Genomic DNA, 27,620 nt, shown 5'->3' on the forward strand with positions numbered 1-27,620 from the left:
TGGGCCACTTAAAATGAGTGACATGGCACCGCCCCCCCCCCGCACAAAGAGGCTTTTCTCTTTCACTAGTAATCAATTTTTCCTCAATCATAGACCATTCTGAAATTTTTTTTTCTAAAATAAAATTAATTTGCCTCATCGATGAAATATTTGAACATTATCTGGACGTCACGCCTTGCTGTGATTTGTTGGACAGAGTATCATTGGCGAAATAAATAAATGCTTATGCTCAATTTTTTTCTTTTTAGCTGGCCGCCCAGCGCTGCCAAAGAGAGGACTGGTTAATACCAAGGCTTCCAAGACTTTATTCAACCTCATGCCGCTTTCTTTTCCCAACCTAGAGTTCCCGACTCCTTCCCCAACTCTCGCAGATGCTTTTCAATCCCCGCTGCCGCTCACTCTCGCTGTTTTCCTATAATTGCATCGCTCCTTCATCCTCTGTTTTCAACGTTTCTATCCCTGAGTCAAAGTCTGGTGATGGAAAAATAAGTCTGGTCCCCAAAAAGGAGTGCATGTGACCCCCCACCTGCACAATTTAAGCATGCTTTCCTTACTCATCAATGACCCACCTTTTAAGGTGATCTGATCGCAGATTTCAACTCTGAAACCCTTCTTATCCAGAACATAGCATGTTGACATGGACGCTTGAAGCTCACTTGATTCCAGCCCTTAGTGTTCTTTGGGACAGGGCTTAGCTATGTATGTTTGCATGTATGTATGTATGCATATATTTATGTATGTTTGTGGCATTTGCATATCAGTAACAAAGCGCCTTACCGTGTCCAAGGCAAAGACATAGAAACCAGGTCTCCTCCATTGACAGGTTGTCTAAGCACGCAAGGGGATTGTTACCGCATCATGATACTCTTCCCAAAAGTGGAGCAGGTTTTGGGATTTCTAACAATAGCACTGTCACTTACCAAAACCAGTCGCGGTGAAACCATCAATTGCACCAGGAATTCAAGGCACATCTGCAGCATGGAACGTAGCCGGTGAGGTTCCCAGGTCAAGAGTCAGCACCAGTGCCAGCCAGTGGCGGCTTGCATTGGGCGTGCTGCAAGGCGGGGTGGGGCAGGGTGGGGTGTAGTAAACTCAGACATACGACGGAAGTGAGGAACTTAATTACTTTCCTCCGTTCCGTCGTATGTCTGAGTTTACTACCCCCCACCCTGCCCCTCCCCACCGCCCCGCAGCACGCCCTATGCGTGCTGCCATTGGTGCCAGCCCCAAAAGGATTCCCTCCTGCCGAATGAAGCTTTTGAATTTACACTCACTTAACCCCTGTGGGTCTCTGTGAATGATGAGGATGAGAGCTGATGACTCAAATATTAGTCTGTTAGAGTTTCTACCACTCCTCGCTATGTTTCAAATGTTGTTGTACCTGCATGGCTACTATTGTTCTACCTGCGCGGGCCGCTTTTGTTCCACCTGCGCGGGCTGCTTTTGTTCCACCTACGCGGGCTGCTTTTGTTCCACCTGCGCGGGCTGCTTTTGTTCCACCTGCGCGGGCTGGTATTGTTCCACCTGCGCGGGCTGGTATTGTTCCACCTGCGCGGGCTGGTATTGTTCCACCTGCGCGGGCTGGTATTGTTCCACCTGCGCGGGCTGGTATTGTTCCACCTGCGCGGGCTGGTATTGTTCCACCTGCGCGGGCTGGTATTGTTCCACCTGCACGGTTGCTTTGGTCCCCGTGCTTGTGAGCTGTCGGAGTGGTCGTACCCCTGCATGCTGGGTTATGGCACATATCTGGGGTACCTGGGTGGTTACATCACCGCACAGCCCTGAGCGGCTCTAGAAGCGAACTCATCATCGTTCTGTCCCTCTGTTGACCCGAGGATTCATACCTTCTTCTTCACGTCTTGACCTGTCCTGTTTATCACAGACTGTCCTTCTATCCTCACCCTGTCCCACTTCACACCGCAGGACCTTTGTCTTCTCGCTATGTCCTACTGTTCATTCTCCGTGTCCCACCGTTCATCATAGGCTTCCCTTCACTTCCGGCCATGGCCTCATTCCTCACAGACTCTCTCTTTCACTCCTGGCCTTGTTTCATCCTTCATCGAGGAATCTGCCTTTTATTTCACGCCCGGTGCCACTCTCCATCACAGACTCTTGTTCTCTCCTCACCGTGCCCCACTATTCATCACACACTCTCTTGTCTTTCTCTCACCATGTCCCACTCCCCATCACAGGCTCCCTTCTCTTTCTCTCCTCATCCTTCCCCCCTGTTCATCACACTCCCTTCTCTTTTTGTCTTCATCAGACTCTCTCACCATGTCCCACTGCCAATCAGAGACTCCCTTCTCTTTCTCTCCACATCAGACTCTCTTGTCTTTCTCTCACCATGTCCCACTCCCCATCACAGGCTCCCTTCTCTTTCTCTCCTCATCAGACTCTCTTGTCTTTCTCTCACCATGTCCCACTCCCCATCACAGGCTCCCTTCTCTTTCTGTCTTTCTTAGACTCTCTTGTCTTTCTCTCACCATGTCCCACTCCCCATCACAGGCTCCCTTCTCTTTCTGTCTTCATCAGACTCTCTTGTCTTTCTCTCACCATGTCCCACTCCCCTTCACAGGCTCCCTTCTCTTTCTCTCCTCAACCTTCCCCCCTGTTCATCACACTCCCTTCTCTTTCTGTCTTCATCAGACTCTCTTGTCTTTCTGTCTTCACCCGGTCCATCTCTTCATCCCAGACTCTTATCTCTCCCTCCTCACCCTGTCGAACACTTTCATCAATCACCACTGACACTTTCTGTCCTCTTCCTGTTCTAACCCTCCGTCACAAGCTCTGTTCTGCTCTTCAGCACTTGTCCCGCCATTCATCGCAGCCTGGGACTTTCACTTCTCCTCTTGGCCCAGCTCTCCGCACAAGCGCTCGCGCCTGTCCCCCTTTCATCAGAGCCTCTCTCTTGCTGCCCTGGGCTCCCTTCGGAGTCTATGCTTTTCCACCTCTCTTCCACTATTCTTTGCAGACTCTGTACTACCGTCGGTGAACCAGGTTCATACAACTTGTCTCTAGAAGTAATTCTCTCTTACTCTGGCAAACTCAGGGTTAAATACTACCCAAGCCGGGAGGAAGATACAAGTGTAGGGACGTCTTTGTGAGCAGCATCACTATTCCTGCCTCTCCTTTCAAGACAAGCTCACTGACCCTACTCTTTCACAAATGGCCTTTAAACTTCCCGATGTGTACAGGATATAGGTGTTTACGGCATACAATAATGCACACTTCAAGTACTTGTAGGGTGCCAAATCCCCATAGAACCCAGGTGCTCCAAACACACTTTCCCTTCGACTCAGAATCTGGTGAACAAATGGGGTTTTGTAGTTTGTCTTGAACATTTAATATCTTGTGCGCCTTTAAGCTGTACAGGAAGTTGAGTACTTACGATGGCCCCCACCACTCGCCACGCTTTCCCTTCCCCGGAGTATAGGTGTAGCCAGCAGCTATGGATTATTTGAGCTAAATTACGAAGGAGAGGAATCGCGCTGGAAATTACACGTTCAGTATTCCTGTCAATCTAGCTTCAAGGCGCTATAGACCATTGATAGTGCTCGGAATCTGCTGAGGAATAAGTTGCCAACGCAGTCTTCGGAGAATTGAGGTGGGTCGTGCATAGCAAGAGGCTCCACCCATTTCTCCTGCCTCATGGTTTGGGATTTTCCACAAACTATAAATAATCTACTTAGGTATCCATAGAAAGCGGGAGTTGCGGTACCCCGAATGGGAGCCCATAATGGCCTTCGCAGTTACAGCTCTATATGCCTCTGCGAATAAATATCGTAATTTGGACAGACTACGCAAACACGCGTCTTTATAAGGACAGTGGAAGTCGGTCCAGATTTGTTTCTCTAACTGTTGATGGGGACATTGGCCACGGAAAGGGGACCGCTTATCCCATAAGATTGACGTGTCGTTGGAAACACGTGAGCGGAAGACAATAGCAAACAATCGAAGTATGCCAGGCCTGAAGGGTTTCAAAACTGCTGCTGGAACATGTAGCTATTCCCAAGAGCCCAAACTACTTGTTTCTGTCCGCCCAATGGCCCAGTGTATTGGTGTGCCTGTGCTGGTGTGCCTGCTGCAGTGATCTGGAGTCAAAGGGTGAACCCCAGCAGGCAAGATACAACCTTATATCCTTCCCTGGTCCGTAAAGTAACTGCTGTATCCAGCTTACATGCTTCTTGGTCCCAGTATGTCTTTGTTGTACTACATAACTCTTGTATATCTGAACAGCAACACTCTGAGACTACCTAGTGATGACTGGAGGCGCTTTACAGGAACTCCAGAATACATAAATCATATTAGACATTAAGTGCCAAGAGCTACTTCAGTTTGTAGACTATGCTTTGTATTTATTTACATGTATTATATCACTCCGGCATGCCATGTGTCGGCCATTTTGGATTTCCTCACGATGTAAACAAATACTATTTGTGAATAAAGGTACGCTGCTTTAGACAGCTGGTGGCGTCCAGGAAAGTACTTGACTAGGCACAGGGTTGACCCTACTGCTACTCAATATTTTTTTTATAATTCTTTTGCCCCCAAAATCTGCTGGTTTGTGAAAGCTCCCTCTGTGGCAGGTAGCAGAGCCCTGTAAAGCACAACTCTGGAATTTGAGGGGGCTGTGAGAGAACTTAAAGAGGGTTTGAAAGGAGGGGGCACTTAAGGGTCACTGACTATACAAAGTATTCTTTTGTTTAGGGTCAGAACTGAGCTTTTAGCTGATCTCACACTTGCCTGTAACTCTTTTAAGAATGCCTCCCTCCTTGGCCCCCTCTCTGTGAATTCCGCCACAGCCACCTCACTGGTACATTTCTGCAACAAGCTGGGGGTCTGTTCTCCTAAAAAGGGAAGGCTAAGTGATCTATTGATCCAAATGATTAAAAGGTTTTTTTTTTTAATGCATTTTTTTGATTCCCTGCGGAAAAGAGCCAGTAGCCACATATAACATAGCTGACTGCGACTTTTTAAAGAAAGTTGTGGTTCGCAACAGACATCCCATTCATGGCGCCCTCAGGAGGGTGGTGTGTCACATTCACTGGGATGCATCGGAGCAGGCTTTGTTTTCCGAAACTGGGTTTAATGAAAAGCTTTTGTTTTGTTTCTGGACGGATAAACCTTTTGTTCAAGAACCTTTTCAGGGCCTCACAAAGGCACTGGTGCGTTGTAGGCTATCTCTAAAACATTTAAAGTGATTCTCCCTTGGGGAAAAAGGGAAGCACATACTATTATTTGTAAGTAATAGTTGGAGTTTGCAACCACAATGTTAGCACGCTTTTATTTTGGGAGATTGGGCATGCAACTGCACAAGCGTTAGATAAAGTCACTTCTGGGTGCTGTTGGGTGGGATGTAGGAGTCAGCACTCAGTTTCTTTTTCACTTTTATTCTTGCTTTCTTTTAAAGCAAGGGTGTCCAACAGGAGCCTAGGAGGGACAGATGCACTTCAGATGTTCTGCAATATTGCTAGTATAGAAATGAGTTCAATTTAGATTCATTGTGCATGTAAATGTATTTGAAGTGGATAAACTGGCATGGATCCAGCCCTCCTGCACCTTCCTGGATACTCTTGCCGCCAAGGTGTTAATACAAGCAAAACAATATAAAATGTTTAAAAAAAACTTAGAATCAGATGTGGGCTTGTTAACTACTTAACTCATGCACTTGTGAATAAAAAAATACTTATCCCAATTTCCAGGATCAGATTATTGTTATTATAGCAAGATAAATCAAGACATCTACTGAAAATGCACCTTAAAACATCTTTCAATCCAATAAAATGCTGTTGCTTAAAAAAAAGGCTAAAGCCAACAAAAAGTGTGTGTTTTTTTTTTTGTATACCTGGGTGTCACTGTGGGGTTGCACCATACAGATCCCCCAATAATCCATGTTTTCAGTGACCAGATAAACCCTTTGTGTGCAAGCTTTCAGTGCAGAACAGAGGCTTTGAGAAGGCGCCCTTAAAAGCCCTCTCTACAAATGCCAGTGTTTTGAAAAGGAGACCCGCTGAAAGCCTGATGTGCGGCTGAAACACAGGCCTGTCAGAGCCCCACGGGGAGGAAGCGGGGCACTTCCAAACACGTGCTGATCCCCTCAAAATTAGGCCTAAATGGAGTGCTTGTAAGGCGAGATGGGGAACCAGAACAGCCCCTTGGCAAAAATATTCAAACCAACACCAGTGAGCGAAAGAGCCTGGTAGTTTCCATATTTGGGGAAAAATGGTCCAAACGGTGCAAATTACAGCACGATTTCTTACTATAATGGCTATTTCAAAATGGTAGCTGCCAAAATTAAGGGGAAACAGCCTTTACAACGAGGCTTTTACCTCGTTAAGCCTTTACAACGCATTTTTGGACGCGGATATTTTTACAGAGAATATGCATTTAAAACGCATACCAATAAAACGCATTTAAGGTAAGTTGGGGGTCTCCCCCCACAAATATTGTTTTTATAAAAACAATGCGTGGTATTGGCATACGTTTTAAATGCATTTTTGCTGTAAAAACATGCGTGCTAAAATGTGCGTGTAAAAGGCATGCAAAGTAATTGCATGCGATGTACCGTTTTACAACCAAAATTTAGAGCTAAATCCCTTAGGTGGCTGCAGAAAAAATATGTAGCGAGCTGTCCCATAGCTGTTGTTTCTCCCTCTGACTTTTTTTTACACACATTTGCATTATGTCTTGTGAGGAAGGCTGTTTTGTTTTTTATGTCGAATGCACCTTTAGTAAATTTCACATTTCCACAAGAGAGAAGGTGCATGAAAGGCAACTCAAAATGTGCCTGCTCCAGTCCGGAGAACTGGTTTCTTCTTTTGGTTCTGGTTGTCTCCAGTTCTGACTAGCTAACATGGTTTCATACCCTTCTGCAGGTTCTGGGCTATTTCTTTTGATTTTAAATTGTAGTTTGTTTCTACTTTTTTGTTCACATTAAATTGCAGGGTCTGATTTTACTTTTTGTTTTACGCGCCTTAAAGATGGGAACATGGCATTGTGGGCTTTATGAATAATACACTGACTTTGAAAAAAAACTAACAACATTGCCCAGAAGCAAATATTTCTGCAAAGTAACCATTATACTCCTGTGCATAAAGACAGTTTTGTGCCATTTACACACAATAAAGCAAGTACTTGCAAAGGCCAAAAGCATTTTTTCGTGAAACATATTGCATTTGCCAATGCTTATTTGTTTTCCCACGAGGCAGCATGCAGGTTTACAACAGCCATCATTGAATGGATTTTTTGAGCATAAGAAAATTAACTACATATATAAGCACCGTGCATTTGTGCATATGCAGACACGCGGACGGCCATCTTATAATAAGGAGCCCTGTAAAGAAGAATGTGATAGGAAATTCACATAGTGCACCACAGAAACTGGAATGGTTGTTGTTTAAGGAAAATATATTATTTCTATTTTAGTGGTTATTGTGTTCAAACTGAGAAGAATGAAGGGCTAAGTCTAAACCTTGGCCTGTTGCTTCCAAACAAAGCTCTGCAGTGGACGCGGGAACCTAGTCTGATATTTTATGGTACATGAGCGCGAATCTATCTGGAGACTTAAAGGCCACGGGGTGGTCAGAATGGGCAATTGTCAGTATGGGAAAGGTGGGTTATAATTTTGAACATTTTCTTACCTTGTGTACCTTTCTCCTACTTTTCCTGTTTTGTAGGTCTGGCGATGGCCAATACATTTTGATTTCCTTGTGTACAATATACAAACTATTTGGGTCTTTGAGCCAGCCCTCTTCATCCATTGGTCTGGAGGGCACTGGGCCAGCCTACTTTAGCCATTGGCTAACTTTACTGTGAGTGACACGATTCTTCCCTTTCACAAGGACCACATCCGCATACAAAGTAGTTCCCTTCAATGTCAGGGACTACTATGCCAATGTGTGCTTTTGGAGGCCACAAAATAGATTTGCTTTTAGTCTGGTTTTTATTCAGATTGATGCGGTCCTGGCGGCTTCCCCAACAATAACGTTTTGCTAAAAAATGTCTAAAAAAAAACAGCATTGACATCAAAAGGAAGACCCACTGGGTTGCAAATGCTTGTAACTTTCCAGACTCGTTCTCTTTCTTTTTAAGGTGTGTTCTGGACTCCTTCTCCTGTCTGTTTTGCCATGCGCCGTTTCGTCGGCATTCACTGTTTTAACGACCGCCTGTTTTGCAGCCTGAACCTTTCTGCCCTCTGTCACGTTTTACTGCAGACGTGTTCCCCTCTCCCTGGCGCAGGTGTGCGCGTCTCCCACACGCCACAGTGAGTGAAAGGTGAGGCGGCCCCGGGGGCTGGGGGCCCTGGCGGTCACTCGCCTGTCCTTCACAGGGTTTGTTTGTCAAGCCTCATCTTGCTCACAGGACAGGAATTTCACCCAAACGCATTCAGCAGCTGAGACGCTGCCCTGGAATGGAGAAAAGGCGAGACTGGGAGCCAGAATGCTCGTGTCTTGGGGAGGGCTCATTTCAGAGATCACCTGGACATGTGTAGTTTTTATTTTACTGTTTAGGTGAACATTACGATTTTTGTGTAAATCCATAAATGTTAGTGTCGAAGTAGGGTTACTAGTTTAGTGAAACATATCTCTGGGTTTTATTCAGCACACATCTGTGTGTGTGTATATGTGTGTGTAAATATATATATACATCTGAACATATACATTCCTCAAAGTACTGGTATTAATGGATTTAAAAAAAAAAATAGTGCACAAACTGCGATTTCTGCACCTATTCCTCATTCTGCACGGTTATAAACGTGTGTCAATGTGACACCTAATAATGATCGTACCCTATGGTATTAGTGATTGCATGCGCTTCCCCTCACTATACTTTGCTGGTGAGTATTTCCACTTTTAGTCACATGTTCAAGACTGGGGACGAGGATCTACGGCCTCGAGCTTCAGAACTGGTAGTTGGTTCCCTCTTGAATGTCATTTTGACGCCGCTCTCCATACTTTGCATATTAACCGGGGCCGCCGTCGACTGAAAAGGGGCAGGACCTGCCTTGAGTCTTCTTTGAGCAGATGATGTAGTCCCAACCCTGCCCGACCCCTATCACCTAATAAATGGCAGTGCTCAGGAAGAACTACTCCGCAGCCTTTTGCAAGGAATGTTCTCACTGGATTTCCTCACTTCTGTGTCTGGGTCTCCACCTTCCATCCACAGGAATGCGGGCGATACACTTCCACTGTAGCGGGAAGCTCGCTCACCCACCATCTTGTGCGATGCTAAACCAGGGCATCCAAAATGGATCCCACGGCCCCTGGTACTCAGACTCACGCCTAACACAGTCTGACTACCATACATGTACTAAACATACACACACTTCTCATAACGCAGAATACCAGAGAGAGGGCCTGGGTATTACATAAGAGCAGAACGTTAACCCCTTCCCTGCTCATGACGGAACCACTCCGTCATGAGCCACGGGTGCCGTGTGCTCATGACGGAGTGGTGCCGTCATGCCGCGGCCGTTGGCGGCCGCTCCTCCCACGCGGCGCTAATTCCCCGCCTGTGCGGGCGATTAGCGCAGTGGGCGGAGTCGTGACGGAACCACTCCGTCATGAGCACAGCTCAACCGTGACTCATGACGGAGTGGCTCCGTCATGAGCACAGCGCCACCGCGCTGCCCCCAAACCCCCCCCAGCGCTGCGGCGGAATTCCTGCCGCAGCCAAGGGGTTAAATGAGAGAGGCCAGTGGACCACAACCTCAGAGACCCAGAGTCATATCATAAGTTCACGAAACAACATACACTGCCACCTCCACTTTACATGAAGACCACGGAAAGCACAGCAGTCCATTGACTCATATAAAGGCGCGTTCTTGCCCCTGTAAGTCACACAACAGCTCCTGGAACTTGCATGGTGAGGGACAAGACATCGCCCTGCACCCATGTTTGGTTAGCCAGATGCCAGCACCAATCTAAAAACCAGAATCGCAGTTTCACATGGAGTCAGGCATTCAGGGAAAAAGTAAACACCTGTTAACCATGCAGGGAATATTCCTGTCCCAATAGAGGCCTTCCTCTGTCTTTGGTTCAGAGGACATTATGTGCTTACTTAGCGGCAGATTTACAAGCCCTTTGCGCCCCCGTGCTCTGCCTTTGCGTCACTTTTTTTGTCGCTACAGTGGCACAAACAATGCGGCCACTTTACAACGTGACTCATCTAGGGAGATGCGTCATGTTGTAAAGTCCTGCATCACATTATACCTGCGCCAGGTATAATGTATGCAGGGTGGGCGTTCACTCGCAAAAAAACATGTAGAACTGACGCAGTGACATTTACAACATTTCACTGAGTCACTCTATGCCTTCACTGCGTCAAAATTCCTACGCCTGCTCAGACCAGGTGTAAGGAATGACGCAGGGTTTTTTGTATGAGACTCAGAGGTGAAACTAGTGCAAAATTTCAGGGGGGCTAGGAAAAAAATTCGGGGGGGCTAATAGGCAGAGTGGAGATGCAGGGGCTTTAAGAAGGGGTGAAAAAACAGCAAGGCCTCGTTAACAAGCAATTGGTCTTTTAAAGACCTGTGAAGTGCTCGGGTACGGCTGTGTGTGCGCAGGGAAGCTGTCTCAGCCCGGGCTGCCACACATGATGGGGGGGGCTGAAGCACTTTGAGCCCAATGTGCGTTGCGTGCCTGATGGGACTCACCTATCAGTTGTGGCACATTGCTGGAGTTGCGTCACTTTCCTGAGCAATTCCAGCAATGCGTCACTTTTGTGCCAACAGATACGTCAGTATTTATGACGCATCTTTTAATCCTTGCGTCATGGAGCACTGTATTGTAAATACAGCGCATCCATGGTGGCGTAAGGACATTTGGCACTGGCGCAAGGAAACTGACGCATCCATGCAGATGCGTCAGTTCCGTGTAAATCTGCCCCTTAGAGCATTCATCACTCCTTTCGGTGCATAGTACGTGATGTTCCTAGTTAGAGCGGCTTATGGCTCACATTGGTGCTGAGTCCATGAACTGAAACCCAGATGATCGGGGCTGGAGGGGGTGGCTGCTGATAGCAGCTTACTGACCTCTGTCTCTCCACCCCACTTAGTGTAAGAATCCCAAATAACTGTCCCCAGCCTTATGATTACGGATCACGTGCCACACTTTCCACCACTTATTGTCCACTTTCAAAGCAAGTAGGAGTGGCTTATCTTCCTTATAAACTGCTAATAAGACTACAAAGCAGGTGTGATGGGAGTTGTGAAAATTAAATGAACAGTCTAGGCGGGAAGCTTGAACCAAAAAGACTTTTAAACTTGGACGAGGCCAGCAACATTTCTGTTTGTGCTTAAACTGGAGGCCCAGCCACTGGAAAAATACAATTTGCCTTTTCTGTGTAAATCTGGATTTTCGGTCCTTGCCACATAAAGCATCGTCTGCGGAATAATTTGCTGAATTTAAACAATTTCTTGCTCTGACGGACCACACATTGTTGTGCTGCAGCGCCATCCTAGAAACGTCAAAATAAGTGTACTGGTCACCTTCAACTGTAGGTTTCTTTAGATATCAATTTAAAGAAAAATTGCCCAGCTAGTGTAAACGTCCCTATTTTGAGGACAGACGATTGGTTTTTGGCTACAGCAAAAAGCAAGAACCATGAATATACATTTAGTCAAATCCCACTTCTTTTCCAATATTGAGGGTGTAGAGAGAAGATTTAATTTTTACAGCTGTACTTCGAACCTTGTGCATGGAGACAAAGATTGGGGCTTCAATGCAACCAAATTCTTAGATTAAAAGATTTGCCTATTTAATTGAATCATTTTTTTTTTTTTGCATAGTTTTATATAGCGCAAACTTGACCCGAATTGGGTATCAGAGCGCTTTACATAGCAGCAGTTACGTTACACGAGGACACATTCATTTTTGTTAGGCACAGGGAGATGAAGTGATTTGCCCAGAATCACAGGATGCTCAGCGTCATTGCCGAGACTCAAACCCAGTTCCGAGGTCGGCCGCCCTAGCCCTTAGGCCAACTCCTCTCCCCTAAACTCCTCTCCAGATCCCAAAATTACTCAACTTGGAGAACTAAGCCTGTGATTTTTTTTTTTTTTTTTAAAGTTCACATAGATTAAATAACAACTTAGTTGTTGGGGACGCTCTTAATGTCCATTATTATTATAGCTGCAGGGACAAAAGAATGAATCTATTGATCACATTTTGGTGTTTGATTAAGGAACCTGCGACCACCTGACACCAGCTCCGATGCTTGTTACTTGTTGCGATGGCTTTGTTAGGCTGGGACACCCTACACAGCGACACGTGACAGGATAGGGGGTCCCTGCGCGCCAGAAGCTATTCTTAGACATGTTAATGGTTGAAGAAAATTCCAGGGCAGGTGACACACCCAGAATAGTTTGACCTTTCTCCTTCTACAAGCTGCACCTGTCACCCTCTCCTGTTTTACAATGAGACATCCCACATCAGCAGATTCCGGACCTATGTTCACAGTGGGAGAGGTCCCACCACATGACCGAGAGAACCCTTGGCCCTAGAGGGGTCATCTGGGCGCGGAAAAGTCAAAGTTTGCAACATGACTAGGATTAGTTCCGATGCTGTGCGTTATTCTGCCACCTAGCGGTAGGGCTCGGAATTGCATTCCTTTATTTTGTAAAGTTTGTATTGTGGACACTTCCATAAGCGTTCCTTCAAGGGTGTGCTTGATTATCCAAGCATTGCAAGCTCGTGGCAGTAAAAACAGTGTCCGCAGTTAAATACCGTGGGAAAGAAACATTCGAGTGCTCTGTTGCATTTGGTGTGTTTTAGGTAGGACCAGTGACTGGAAGTACATTGTGCACAGACTGAAGGCAGGGCCCCTGGATTTATGCGGTTCTGCGGCCACGGCATGATCAAATAATTTTGGTTTTCGTCGCATTCACCACATAATCCATCATCTGCTGCTTAATCTGTAGATTTTAACAGAAAAAATATAGCTAAAACGGATACAAAATTACTAAAAATGTGGCAACATGTGTTTGCGCAGTGTTGAACGGCCTTCGCAAAGGTTAACTCGTCATCTTTCAGTTCATATTTCTATTTTTTTGTTTGGTTGTTAGACTGGTACTAATGTGGTGAAATCTTTGCTCAGACAGTATTACCATTTGTAAAAATGTAAACATAATGAAGTAATATTGTCAAAAAAGGTGCCATATTATGCTGCATAATTTGCAATTTTCTTGCTGCAGAATTTAGTCAACCCTGCCACATAATTTGGAGCTCCTCTGCCGCATAATTCCAGCGGCCCTGATTATAAGCCGTATTGATAAACGTAAAAATAGCAAACAGTGCACGCAGGTAGTATCTGCGAGGGTAAAGCTGAGGGATTAGATTTAGGACCTTATTTAGAGGATATGCAGTCTACTGTATTATATGTGTATTATATCCAGGGCCACTTTAATTATGCAGCAGGAAAGGACCAAATTATGCGGCAGGGTTGACTAAGTTATGTGATAAGAATACGTAAATTATACGGCATAATGTTGCACATTTTGTGAAAGTGTTGCTTCATTAGTCTGTCATTTATACACATGGTAACACTGTCTGGGTAAAGATTTCTCTTTGTTAGTGCCATTTTAACTCCCAAACACAACAAAAAGCAATTGAAATGCAACGCTCTAGGGGTGAACTTGAAAGAGTTTAAAACAGGTCAGGGTCTTTGAAGGCCTAGGAGAGAAGGGTGAGGAATCGATCAAATGAGAAGTTGAGCCTGACATTTGACTAGACTCTTCCCCAGCCCTGCTGGCCTTACAGAGATACCAACCGGTTGGCTTAATTCCCCTGTAGGCCTGTTTGTCTACCGCATAAAAGGGCACAGGGCCTTCATCTTGCATGTAAATGGTAATATATTGGTATTTCTATGGTGTTTTCCTACCGCATTGAGTAGCTCAAACCGATTAGTGCCTACAGTGCCAAGACCACTGCAGATGTGTTGTAATGGCTTGAGAATTGTGGTGTTTTTTGTTGATTGATCAGTTCCTTACCCAGCCCTTAACGTTGAATTACTTTTTTTTATTTTTTATAACAAAAGCATTCTGCCCCAAAAGGCTGAAGGACCAGGCAGGGGGTTTTGGATTTGACCATGTACAGCACTCCGCTGCCTTTTGACTAGGTTCGTACTATATTATTGGCATGTACATACAAACCATACACTTGAAATGCCATCCCCATGGCCAAGCAGTACAGAGCTTGGAGTGCACTTTTTGCCTGACTCCTTTTAGAAATGATTGGGTGCACGGACAGTTTGCCATATAACAATCAAATTGTCCTTACACCCAGTGATATACATTTTTAGGAAACAATGTGTTATTTTAAAGGGTTGTGAGACATTGAATTTTTTTATTTAAAAATACAACTTTTCCCCAAGCTTCCAAATAACTTCTATTTCGTATGGTTTATGAAAAGTGCCTATAACAATCCTGTGCAATTGACAGCTGTTTGCTAAACCTTACTTTTGTTGGGAGAGTTAAGGTTTGCAGTAAAAATATAGCTAGCTCCAATTTTTGTTAGATCTTGCCACATATTTATTTTCAGTTAGAAAAAAATGCCAGTAAGCTGGGGAAAAAGAACTTTGACATTGTTGCGACGATTTAAACAAGGGTGTTGAATTATGCAAATAAAAAAAAAACTAAACAAAGCAGGACGCATGCATGGACAAATGACTAAAATACCAGGGGATGTAGGACTTTGACCTCGATAATGTCCCGGAGTGATCCAGGCTGTAGTTGATTTGCAGATCTGGGAGTAGAAGGGAAGGGGCGGGTTCTACCGGATGTAAACAGGAACGCTGTGTACGTTCTAGAACGCTCTGGCAGTACCTTGCTCCTCTGATGACCCCGAGCACGAGGGGCGGCACGTGACGAGTGCCAGGAGTGCAAAGGGCAAGCCAGGGGTAGCAACTGCTCGACCAGACTAATTTTAATTGACGTCAGTGCGCACATTTCGACTGCAGAGGAACATCTTCTCTCGTGACACTTGTACGTTTAAAAATAACTTATTTCAAAATCCATCTATTGGCACATAAGGGACTTCTATTGACCGAAGTCTCAGCCAAAATGCATGTGCTTCAAACCCTGGAGCAAACGGATTAAAATAGTTAATGTAGTAACTGAGGTCCAATTCAAAAAGGCTTTTGTGTGTAACTGAGGTATGCAAAAAAGGATCTTTCAATTTTAAAGTCAAATTTAGATTGACAGCATCAGCGGTAGTTCATTTTTACAGTGCCCTAGGGGAGGTCGGGAGTCTACCAGTATGGTGCATTTCCTAATATCTCAATTTTAGATAAGGGGAAGAAAGTGGCGTTATTAAGTGGTTGCCAAGATAATCCCAAGACAGGTATGTTTCCTTGGGTTCCACTGTGTTCCAAAGTTGACACTGTGGTGCAAGCCTTATTTAAAACACATGCATGAGGCGCGTGCTTTGTAGAAGCTCCTGCCAGGCAGTGTCCTGCTCCACATACAGGGCCTCATTTATTAGAAGTGACGCATCGCTGCGTAAAAAGCAGCGATGCATCACTTCTCAGTGCGCCCTCCTTGCGACATAATGGATGTGTCAAATTTACTGGATGATGCATCATGTCGCAAGGAGTTACAGATACGTCATATCTGTAAACGCAAAAGTGACGCATTGCTGGAGTGTGTCACAAAAGTGACGCAACTCCAGCAATATGTCCTTTCACATTGGGCAATGCCCATGTGAAAGGGCCTGCGTCAGTCTTACGCCTGCTGTGAGGCAGGCGTATGATATTGACGCATTTTCATCCTATAAGTGGCGCAGTGAAATGTCATAGATTTCACTGTGACACTTCTACGAGGCTTACTTACGTGGGAACGCCCACCCTGCATACATTATACCTGACGCAGGTATAATGTAGCGCATGGGTTTACAAAGTGATGCATCTGCTTAGATGCGTCACTTTGTAAATAGGCCGAAACTGGGGGCATGTTTTACGCCACGATGTGTCACAAAAAGTGATGCACCGGAAGCACATAACTGTTGCAAAGCCTCATAAATAAGGCCCACAGAGCGTGCAACTTGCAAACATATAACACCGTAAGCTGCAAAGCCGGCTGTTGCAGATAAGTAACTTTTTCCATGAAAGATATTTGGTTTCTGCTTTCTGAGGTTGAATAGTGATCCATATTTCTCCTTTCCTTCACAGCAGTCCAGCGTGGACGAATGGCACATCCACAGACCAGCCCTGGCCAGTACGCACTCAGCAACGGAGACCCCTACAACGGCCACTCATACCTCACGGGGTTCATCTCCCTACTCCTCCGGGCAGAGCCCTACCCTACTTCCCGCTATGGCGCCCAGTGCCTGCAGCCCAACAACATCATGGGCATCGAGAACATCTGTGAGCTGGCAGCCCGCTTGCTCTTCAGCGCCATCGAGTGGGCCAAAAATATCCCCTTCTTCCCCGACTTCCAGCTCACGGACCAGGTGTCCCTGCTGCGCATGACGTGGAGCGAGCTCTTTGTCCTCAATGCGGCCCAGTGCTCCATGCCGCTGCACGTAGCACCTCTGTTGGCCGCTGCTGGCTTACACGCCTCACCCATGTCTGCCGATAGGGTGGTCGCGTTCATGGACCACATACGCATCTTTCAGGAGCAAGTGGAGAAACTGAAAGTCCTGCACGTGGATTCGGCGGAGTACTCCTGCCTAAAAGCCATTGCTCTGTTTTCACCAGGTGAGTGGAGGCCAGTCATGGTAAAGTGCACATCAGAAGCAAGTGTGAGCCTGTTTAAAGGGTTTGCCAGGTCTTATAGAAAGCAAGGATCATGGTCTTGCATTCAAAGTCCAAGGCCAAGCCAATCGCATGCTTTTTACTCTAGATAATGGCATCGGGAAATCGGGTCATGTGAATCGCCAGAATGGGCACCTTTTCCTACAAAGTGGGCGATCACCAGGTCTGATCTTTCAAAATGTCTTTTCTCCACAGTTGGTTTGTTTTCAACAACATCCTCTCCCACGGAAATTGATTTTGTCAGAATATTGCATCAAAAATGCGTTTTCAGAGAATAGGAGGAGTTTTCAGAAAAATCGAAACTTCAAAAAATGAATAACCGTTTTAAGGAATTTTCAATCAAACACCTTTCTACGTTTCTAAAAATGATTTAGGAATCAAAAATGTAGACTTCCTAAACAGCAAGGTTTAAAAGTTGTTTGAATAGATGGCATTGTTGACCAAACTTTATAAATGGTATTTTCGGTTCAGTGCCGCTTTATGGAACAATACAAGGCTTTGTTTCAACAAACATGTAAATACGTAGCTGAAAAATACAGTGAACCTGCATTTAAATGTGCAGCTTTGCCATACTTACAAATGTTTCCACGCAGATTTTGTAATTGAAGGAAGTAAAGTTTGATCATTTTCTAACGAGCGTTTGAAATATGGCTTACAGCAAGTTTAAAAGGACCTCACATATTTGTAGACTTTCACCATAAAATGTGTCCTTTGATGCTGTTGACAGAAAATGGACCCATATCGTTACCAAACTCAGTGGTACTCATTTGTTGCCCTCAGAAACGCAGAGTGGACAAGCTAAACTCTGAACCTGTCGCCAAGGGTCAAACACAGATCCCCTGAGTGGAGCATTCGTCCTTAGCCACCACACCAATTAGTTTCTTCCCTAAACAACCAACTCCTTCTCTGCTCTGCTTTTAACACTTTTTAGGTTTTACCTACATGGCGCATGCGCTGTTCTTACAAAATCTCTTGTAACGGAAAAAATATTTAAGCAGGGCTTAAAGCCCGCCCATTACTTACCTGTATTTACCATTGGTTGGCTCCCACGTGACTTTAATTCCCTTTCTTCCTGTTGGTCAGCGCCTCCACCTGACTTCAGCTTCCTGCTCAGCTTCACATCTTGCTGTGGAGCTTGGACCAAGTAGTTCTTCCGGCAGCCAGTGTCCTTCCACTGACCCCGCACTTGTTACATACTTTATTCTTCTTTTATTTTTATTTTTTTTACATTTCCAGCATCTGCATTCTGTTTGTTGCCTGCCATCCCTACCACCACCTCACTTCTGTCGCTGCATGCCCCTTCCACGCATGGCCCTTCCCCATTCGTTGCTGGCCTGTTTTTCCCCCTCCTTGCTTCCACCACTGCATGCCCCATCCCCACTCCATCGCTAGTTGTCTCCTTCCTACCTCCATCTTAGCTTGTTTTATATAGGGCAACGTCCACTGGAAGGACTTGGAGTGCTTTGCATGAGTGCCAGTTACATTACACAAGTACACATTCATTTTTACTGGCAGGGGGAGATTAAGTGATTTGCCCAGAATTACAGGATGTTGAGCTGGCGCAGAGACTCCAAGCTGGTTCCCCAGCTCGACAGTCTGCTGCTCTGACCGTAACACCACAGCCTCTCCATGCTCAGTATTCCAGCTAGCTACACTTTGACAGGCTGGTAACTGCAATGTGCATTTGATCAATAATATAAACTGCATATTAAATATAGGGAATATAGCAATTTTTACTTGTTTGTACGTGCATAACTTCAAGTTTAAAAAAAAGGTGATATGGCGTGGTCTGGCCAGGTCATATTGCTTTTTTTTTTTTTACTTTAAGCTATGTATCACAGCAGCTCGCACCGCTGTGCAACATTTTAAAAACAAGCATTGGCATAGCCAATAGGTCTCGCCTTTGGGACCTTATAAGTGTTTAGCCATGCAACAGTTGCATAACTAAATACTTATAAGGTCCCAAAAGCGAGACCTATTGGCTATGCCAAGCGTCCGTGAAAGTGAAAGTGATCGTGATCACGATCAAACATCAAAGCGGCCGTGCGGCCGTGAATGGAATCGCGGTAAAGCGCGGCGTGCGCGCCCGCACACATGCACTGTAACTCTAGGCTGGCCTGGTAGCACTTTTTGGAGCCCTCTCAATAAGTTTCGCCAGACCAGCGCATGCGCTGGGTCAGGCGAGACCTAAACATTCACATAACCAATGACTTTGCCAATGCTTGTTTATTGGGGCTTTTGAAATGTTTAAAGCACTTTTGGAATCAAAACTTTAAGGAACTAAGGCGCTGATGTACAAAGACATCTGGCTCTCATAAAGACTGCAATGATCCAAATCAAAGGGTTTGCAACCTCACCGTGGCTATTAAGTTTTATATAAATTTTGCTATTTAGTAATAGGTTACCAAATCACAAAATGGGTTTAGACACCTATAATAAATTGCTGTTTGGAAGGGGCGTGTTTCAGGTGTCCCTTCCTAATAGGAGTTCCTTAAGGGATGTATCAATATTATGAAATCGTACTGCGGTTGCTGAATCGTGAAAAGTTACTGACTTCTGAGTTGGGGTGTTAACACATTTTCAAAGGTCTAAGGGTCACTTTGTGAATGTAAAAAAAAAGCTTGCTTCTGAGTAGCCAGTGGACCACTTTCTACTCTTAAACTTAAAAAATGTGGCTTTTTAAAAGAAGTCCCGTTTCCTTTAAGGGAAACAGGGTGTCATTAAAAAACAAATAACGTTTTCTTTATTAAAATATGGTCTGGTGGTCTACTGACCCAGGAGGCCACCCATCCATGTGAAGACAGTGTGGTGAGTCACAATTCGCAACCTTCCTTATGAATATTGATGAGGTAGTTCGGATTGTGAAACACTACAATTCGCAATTTTGAGAGCTGACCTATGAGCACAAAGTTGTATTCACAAAAGAGTTTTCCATTTACTAAATATCAGAGCTGAATTTGCAACCACTTTTTGGGAATGCAAATTTCGTACTTCAGGCAGTAAATCTCCCGGGCCATCAAAAATCCAGAATATTTATCAACTTGCAAATCAGGGAGGACTTGGAACAATATATGAAATATCTACTCGGAACATCTGAAAATATTTTGGAAATCAGATTCATCTTAAATGGACTACATCCAACCAATCTCTTTGTCGCATTAAAGAATCCAAATCATAGCTCCTCGCCCTAAACACAGACTGGTAACATAGCTCTGTAGGTTGAGTGCCTGCTGCAGAGATATATTTACAGCTCTTATGTCACAGGCTTTTAATATCTGAAGCTGACAACTCGGCATGGCATCTTTTGAAGGTTTTTAAAATAGGCCAGCAAATTAGCTAACATCAATACCAGCTGGAATTCACAGTCCAATAAAGACTGCATTGGCCCCCATCAACAAATTAGTGTAGCTGCCAGAAAATAGTTACATACAAAGTTCATCAAAATGTCAACATTAAATTACTTTAAAATGTAATATCCACAATCACAAACAGCATTTCACTACCAATACATTTACTATAGACTATGGCCCAGAGATGGTTTTTGACTTCACCTATTACCTTCGACAAACTCAGGTCTCCAGATACATTTTACTGCAGTATATTGATTTAGGTAAGCCTCAGAGGAAGGCAACACCTCTGACATCACCGTATGCCACATATTTTCCAAACAGGCGTAAGCCACTTGAATGTCTGGACTTAAAAATGATACTGTGCTTCAGGCAGTGCTTAATGGTGTAGCTATACCTATTTTTTCCTTTTTAAAAAGAATATTAAATGGCAAATCTTTCAAATGTATTGTTTTTGGAGTAAATCCCACATCTCCACAGCAACAATGTTTCACTGAGTTGGCTGGTTAAAAAGGTAGCTGTAGCAATGCCTCAGGGTTGCATTTCTTTTTAACAAATTGTGTCTGTGTATCCAGGAGTGTAACACAGGCCCCCGCATCCCCCGCAGTGCGGGTGGGGGGGCCTGAGCTGCAGGGGGCCCTCTCAGCACAGTACTTAGGCCTGAGCACCCTGTATTGAATCCGGAGAGGGGGCCCCTCCATGTACATTGCAGGGGGGGCCTTAAACGTTCATTACACCACTGTGTTTATCACATAGAGAACCATGTCAATCCAAAGTAGAAATGGACTTGTTTGCTGTACTATCTCTTGCTTAAGCGTACAACTCAGGATGGCCACAATAGTCAGAATCGTGACCCTCCCCACAATTCTAAGGCCTTAAGTTGATCTCTGCAAGGCTCCCCAGCAACTTGGTTTTTTAGAAATCCTCCATCTTGCAGAGATCACTTCAGAGGCCGTTATGCACTCGATCAACAAAGAGCGATTCCGGGGGGAGGAGCCTAGCGCGCAACCAAGATGGCCGCGTAGGTGCGAAGCTCCCGAGGACCTCCGCGACCTCCTGAATTAATCCTGATTATATCCTGTCCTTGATGAGGGGACTGTGTCTGTGAACCCGAGCTGAGGCGGCACCCGTTTTCCGTTTTCGAATCGGACCCCGGACACCAGCGGGAGTACCGAGTGAAGGATTGCGGCCTTCTCCGCGCCGGCCCCCCGGATTGGAGTTGTGAGGCGACCCGGGGACAAAGTGAACAACAGCGGCGGGCAGGGCTGGGCGACTCGCGTCCCCCGCGCTTTCACTTTCGCTTTTGCGCCCTCCTTGCCCTCAGCGAGGCGGGATTGCGGAGCGGGGTGCGGTGGTGTGGACTTGTCCGAGTGCCCGGCCGACCCGCCGGCTGTGTGTCGTCCTGCGGTCCAGTGGTCACCCCCCCCCGGAACCTGTGAACCGGTTTGTTGGCCCTTTCAAGGAGATTGGCACGACTTTGGGAGTGCGGACATGTCCACCAAGCAAGATGGCGACCGGGCGAAGGTGAAAACGACCCGCCGTGGCCCGGCACATCAGTCCAACAGCATGGACCGCTACACCCTCCAGAAGGGCTCTCCAGAGGCATCGCGTACGTCCCCGGCGGGCCCGACTGAGGCATCTGCTCAGCCCGCGGATCTGACCCTCCGGGACGTCATGGGCGCCATCGCCGAGATGAAGGCCTCGGTGGACCAGCGCTTTGATACTCTGGCGCAGAAGATAGACTCGGTCCTTGTGGATGTGGGCCTGGTGAGGGCCGACTTGTCCAAAACAAATGACCGGGTCGATTCCCTGGCCCACACCACCACGAGCCTCACAACAGATGTGGTGGCCCTCCAAAAGGAGGTGCACCGGCTTGGCCAGGCGAGCGCCCTGATGGACCGTCGATTGGAGGATTCCGAGGGTCGGGCCCGGAGGAACAACGTTCGTATTGTGGGGGTGCCGGAGGGACGAGAGGAGGAGGCGGCAGACCTGTTTGTGGAAGAACTGATCCTCACCCGTCTCCAGCCCCGGGGGCTGAGTAAGCTCTTTGCGGTGGAACGCGCCCACAGGGTCCCCGGAGGAAGACCTAAGGCCGGTGCCCCGCCGCGGCCTCTCATCGCCCGGATTTTTAACTTTCGGGACAGAGACGCTATCCTGCAGACTTCCAGGCTACAGGGACCGGTCAAGCTTGATAATATGGACGTGAATTTCTACCCTGACTTTACTCCGGCGGTCCAAAAGCAGAGACAGAGTTTTCTCGGAGTTAAACGTCGCCTACGGGACCTGAACCTTAAGTACTCAATGCTTTTTCCAGCCAAGCTGAGGGTGGAGGTGGATGGTCGCACGCATTTTTTTGACCGACCAGAGGCGGCTGGGGACTGGTTGGACACTCTGCCTGGGGATCGGGGCCGGGGGGGTGGGGGGGGTGCGGTTGGCGGGGAGGGCCCGCCGGATCAGAACTGAGGGGTGAATAATAGGCCTTGCTCTGGACCACATTCCTGTTACCATTTACTGATCGTGTATGTTCCCCTCCTATGGAGGTCGTACGGGGTCTATTGGGGGCTTTCCCTCCTCCTCTGGGGGACTAGTTAGTTTTTCATCTATGGGGCGACAGGCACACTGCACTTTGGGGGGGCTGTCTGGGCTCATGCAGGGGTGCAGGGAGGGGGGAGTTCTGTTGGGATGGGGGGGTGGGGGGGGAGTGTTGTTTGTTTGCACCGCAAGGCAAACCCTTTACTGTATTGTTGCTTTCGAGATGCTCTTTGGGGGACGACTGATGGCTTCTACATATGATGGGGGGTAGGGATTTGACTGTGCTGTCATGGAATGTTAACGGACTGGGGGACAGGATTAAGCGTGGTGTGGTCCTGCAGTATCTGAAACGCATTTCACCAGATGTGGTCTTCCTGCAGGAGACACACCTTATAGGTAACTCCTTTCACGCCATGAATCGGCGAGGCTATCGCTTGGTGGCCCACTCGGGCTTCACCTCGGGCTCGCGGGGGGTGGGTATCATGATCAAGAACTCGCTCCCGTTGGAGATTGATGAGGTGCGCCATGATGAGAGGGGACGCTACACTGTCTTGGTGGGTAGAATGGAGGGCAGAGTGGTTGTTTTCGTATCAGTGTATGTTCCGCCGGGGTTACAATCTACTACGTTTGCGGACCTGGGGCGCCTCCTCCTTGACCTCCCGGGTGGGCTTCTGGTAGTTGGGGGGGACTTCAATGCAGTGGCTTCTGGGTCTATGGATCGTCATCCCCCTAGGGACCTCCCCCGGGCACAGGCGTGGCTGTCCGGCCTTTTAGATACACTAGGATTGGTGGATTGCTGGCGACTAAAACATCCCGCGCAGCTGCAGTACACCTTCCACTCGGGTGCCCATAGTAGCCTCTCGCGGCTTGATTATGTCCTTGTCCCTGCGGCCTATGCTGGGAGAGTGGGAGAGGTGCGCCATCTGGCGCGGGGTATTTCAGATCACTCCCCACTACTGTTGCACTTTGATGTCTTCCCGAGGGGGGAGGGCAGGGTAGCCTCAATCAATGCTTGGTACCTGCGCGACCCCGCTATTCGTGCCGACCTGATCAAATCCCTGCAGCGGTACTTTGAGGAAAATGTGGGGTCTGTCCCTTCGGCCATCTCCCTGTGGGAGGCCTTTAAGGTAGTTCTCAGAGGGGAGGCCCTCTCCTGTATCTCCCATGCCCGGAGGCGCGAGCGGGAGGAGGTAACCCGGGTGGAGGCCGAAATTACAGAATTAGAGGGTGACCTAGGGAGCGGGGTGACGGATGCCACATTGCATGTTCTACACCTCAAGCAGGCGGCCTATAGGGCCCTCGTCACGGAGGCGGCCAGGGGCCTCAGCAGAGAGCAACAGGGGCGACTGTATGATGTGGGTGACAAGGCTGGTAAATTGATTGCGTGGCTGGACAAGAAGGAGAGAGCGAGTCGTGTGGTTCCTTTGATCGAGGGGATGGATGGTGTGCGTGTCACCGAGCCGGAAGCCATTGTCTCCTGCTTCGCGGATTATTTCCGCGAGGTGTACTCCCCGGTTTCTCCCTGCTCGGAGGAAGATTCCCATGCCCTGCTTCGGGACATCGCGTTGCCCTCCCTTTCAGTGGAGGACAGGGATTCGCTGGACGCTCCTCCCACCTCGGACGAAATTGCCCTCGCTATCCGCTCGGTCGCATCTGGCAAGGCCATGGGCCCCAATGGTATCCCTATCGAGCTGTACAAGCTGCGACCGGATGTACTGGCTCCCCACCTGCGCGCGATGTTCCTGGCGGCCCGCTCGCGGGGTTCCCTTCCGCCGGACCAGCGTCTGGCCACAATCGTGGTGATCCACAAAGAGGGGAGACCCCGTGAGCGGGTCACATCCTATAGGCCTATCTCGCTCTTGAACGCGGAGCCCAAAATCCTCGCCAAGGTGCTAGCCAACCGGCTGGTCGGCGTGGTGGGCGATTTGGTCCACCAAGACCAATCCGGCTTTATACCCCACCGCAACACGGCCCTTAATCTGCGACGCTTGCACGGGGTGCTCGCGCGTGTCCCGTTTGTGCGGGAACCGGCCATCTTGGCGTCCTTGGACGCCACCATGGCGTTTGATACGCTCGAGTGGCCATACATTTGGGCGATGCTGGCGAAGTTTGGCTTCGGACCGGGATTCATCAGCTGGGTCAAGTTGTTGTACTCGGGCCCATTGGCGCAGGTGGTGGTGAATGGACGAGTCTCGGCCCCATTCGCACTGGGGAGGGGCACGCGACAGGGGTGCCCCCTGTCGCCTCTCCTGTTTGCACTGGCCCTGGAACCCCTGGCGGAGTGGCTGCGGTGGCACCCTTCCATCCGTGGTCTCCGCTGGACCCCCGAGCATGAGGACCGCGTGTCCCTCTACGCAGACGATATCCTTCTGTATCTCGCCTCCCCGCGTAAATCACTGATCGTCCTGGTTGACGTTTTGCGCTCCTTCGGTCGCAACTCAGGCCTTGTTATTAACTGGGCGAAATCCTGTGTATATGTGCTTTCCGGGGAGGCTCCGGTCCTACCACGGGACTGCCCGATCCAGATTGCCTCCCAGGGGTTTCGGTACTTGGGTATATATATTACTCTGGACCCAGAGGCCCGCTACGAGCGGAATTTGCTACCCCCCCTCCAGCGCTTGAAGGAGGACGTTGTGCGTTGGCGGCGTCTGCCGCTTTCGCCGCTTGGCCGAGCGGCCTTGTTTAAGATGATGTCGTTGCCGTGCTTCCTGTACGCTCTCCAGAACACTATGGACTTGGTCCCGGCGCGCTATTTCCGTGAGGTGGAGAGCCTGCAGCGGCGCCTGTTCTGGGACGGGAGGCCGCGTATTGCTTTGGCTAAATTGACGCTCCCGTGGTACGATGGGGGGGTTGCCCTCCCGGATATTAAACGGTATTACTGGGCCTCCCAGCTAGCTGCAATTAATCATGGCCTTTACGGGCCCGCCTTGAACCCGGCATTTGAAATGGACAAGATGCTCCTGCCCGGTGGCGACTACAATCGAGCGCTCTACTCTGGCGCGCCCGACTCCCGCCTGACGGGACCGACGCGTGTCATGGTACGTGTATGGCACGCGGCTAACGCAGCTATGGGGTGGAAGGACCGTTTGACCCGGGCGTCACCGCTATATGCGTCTCAGAGGCTGGGCTCCCTGTGGACCTCGAAGGGCTTCGAGAAGTGGGACACGATCGGCATCAGCACAGTGGGAGATCTCTGGACACGGGGGGGATTCAAAACTTTCGAGACGCTGCAGACGGAGTTTCAGTTGCAGGGCAGCGAGTACTTTCGGTACTTGCAAGTCCGCCATGCGCTGGGCTCCGTCTTTCCGGATGTCGCATCCATACCGGAGTCTTCCCCCCTGGAGGACAGAGTGCTGGATGGCCATGTCCCAGACAGCACGATCTCCCTTATATATAAAAAACTGATTAACGACCGATCTGGCCTGCTGACTGGCCTCCGCGAGGCCTGGGTTGCTGATGGGCTGGAATTGGACGACGAGGACTGGATTTCCGCGGTGGCCTCTCCGAAGGAGGTGGCCATCCCGGCTCGCCTTCGCTTCGTCCAGCTTAAGATCCTCCACCGGGTTTACGTGACGGGGCCACGGCTTCTACGTATGGGCTTTGCTGAGGATGGATTGTGTAAGCGTGGCTGTGGCGCCTTGGCAACTTTCTTGCATATTCTGTGGGAATGCCCAAAGGTGGAGCGATTCTGGCGTGGTGTGCATGAGGTCCTGCGAGTGGTCACGCGTGTCGCGCTGTTGCCTGAAGCGAGGAGATGCTTGCTGAATGTGTGGGAACCAACTGACTACTCGGTTCCGCAGACGCGGTGGGTGACTCTGGGATGTATGATAGCCAAGCGTGATATTGCCTAATTGTGGGGATCCCAGAGGCCCCCGACGGTGTCGGCCTGGAAAGAACACATGGATTGGTGTATGTTTCGTGAAAAGGTGGTGTATGTGGCGAGGGGTAAGCCTGGGGCGTGGGTGAAAATCTGGGGCCCCTGGAACGCCTATCGCGGGGGTATTTGCGAGCCGCCACTGCTACCGGCTGCCTCACCAGCTCCGTCCCCCTAGCCGACCCCCTCCCCCAGCCGTGGGCAGGTGGTTCCCCAGTCCCTGATCGGTTCCCATTCCCCTCTTCAGAGTTTGGCGGTTGGTTGGGATCCCCCACTTAAGGAGCGCGTGTCGTCACTTTGGATTGCGGGTTGCCTTGCGGGTGTGGTTTTTTTGTGTTGTTATGTTTTGACAAAAGGAAACCGTATTGTGGGCTTGGAGTTATGTGGCCCGCGCTATTGATATCTCCTGATTTACCACTTTGCACCGCTACGAAATTTTTCTGTATGTATGTCATATGCTTCTGCCACTCTAGCGGCCGGCCGGACGGTTGTAGGCCCATACTTGTAACCATTTGAGATTGCAATAAACGGTTTAAAAAAAAAACAAAAAAAAAACAAAGAGCGATTCCTTCGTTATCCAACATAAGAATATCTGTCCTATCAGATGCATTGACCGGAACAGCGTGAGAATTATTGGACCTCTGGAAAACAATTCGTCCTCTCCCAGCAGAAGGGCCGTATTTGCAGATCTCATCTGCAAGACACATTTGCAGCCCTAGTTGCTGATGCACCCACGGCAGTTGTACTACCCCAACTTATGGAGCCCTGACCAAGAGCAAAGGAACCCACTAAACACAACACATTTTGGTGCATTTGAGTTAAGGCAACAAAATGGCCAAGAGATTTGCAAACCATTGATGGCAATACATCGATCTGTCAAGGGGAGGAATGTTCTAATAGGCTTAGAGTTGTCCGTAGCGGACTCTACCGGCCATTAAAAGCCCACTCCCTTGTGAAAGGAGCAGGCCTTTAATGGCCGGTAGAGCCCGCTATGGAGGGCTCTAAGGCTATATTAGAACATTAGCATGTTGGACGTGCCATTGAAGACAATGAAGTGGCTCTGGGCTAATAATGGTGGTATGAGACTTCTGCCCCAACATAACAATGTTTTTCTTCCT

At 48.1% G+C, this 27,620-nt stretch overlaps 1 protein-coding gene across 2 annotated transcripts in view; it reads left to right on the forward strand.

The window, feature by feature from the left end:
• Positions 1-27,620, forward strand: part of LOC146773002 (nuclear receptor subfamily 2 group F member 5-like) — an 81,644-nt gene that overhangs the window by 40,524 nt on the left and 13,500 nt on the right. The window contains exon 3 of one of the 2 annotated variants that reach the window (XM_085637412.1): positions 16,168-16,692. In XM_085637412.1, the coding sequence (XP_085493538.1) occupies positions 16,168-16,692 (525 nt within the window). Of the gene's footprint in view, positions 1-16,164; positions 16,693-27,620 lie in introns of both variants that reach the window. The other variant, XM_085637411.1, reaches the window with a different exon arrangement.

This window comes from Triturus cristatus, chromosome 12, assembly GCF_964204655.1.
Source record: "Triturus cristatus chromosome 12, aTriCri1.1, whole genome shotgun sequence".
NCBI lineage: Eukaryota > Metazoa > Chordata > Amphibia > Caudata > Salamandridae > Triturus > Triturus cristatus.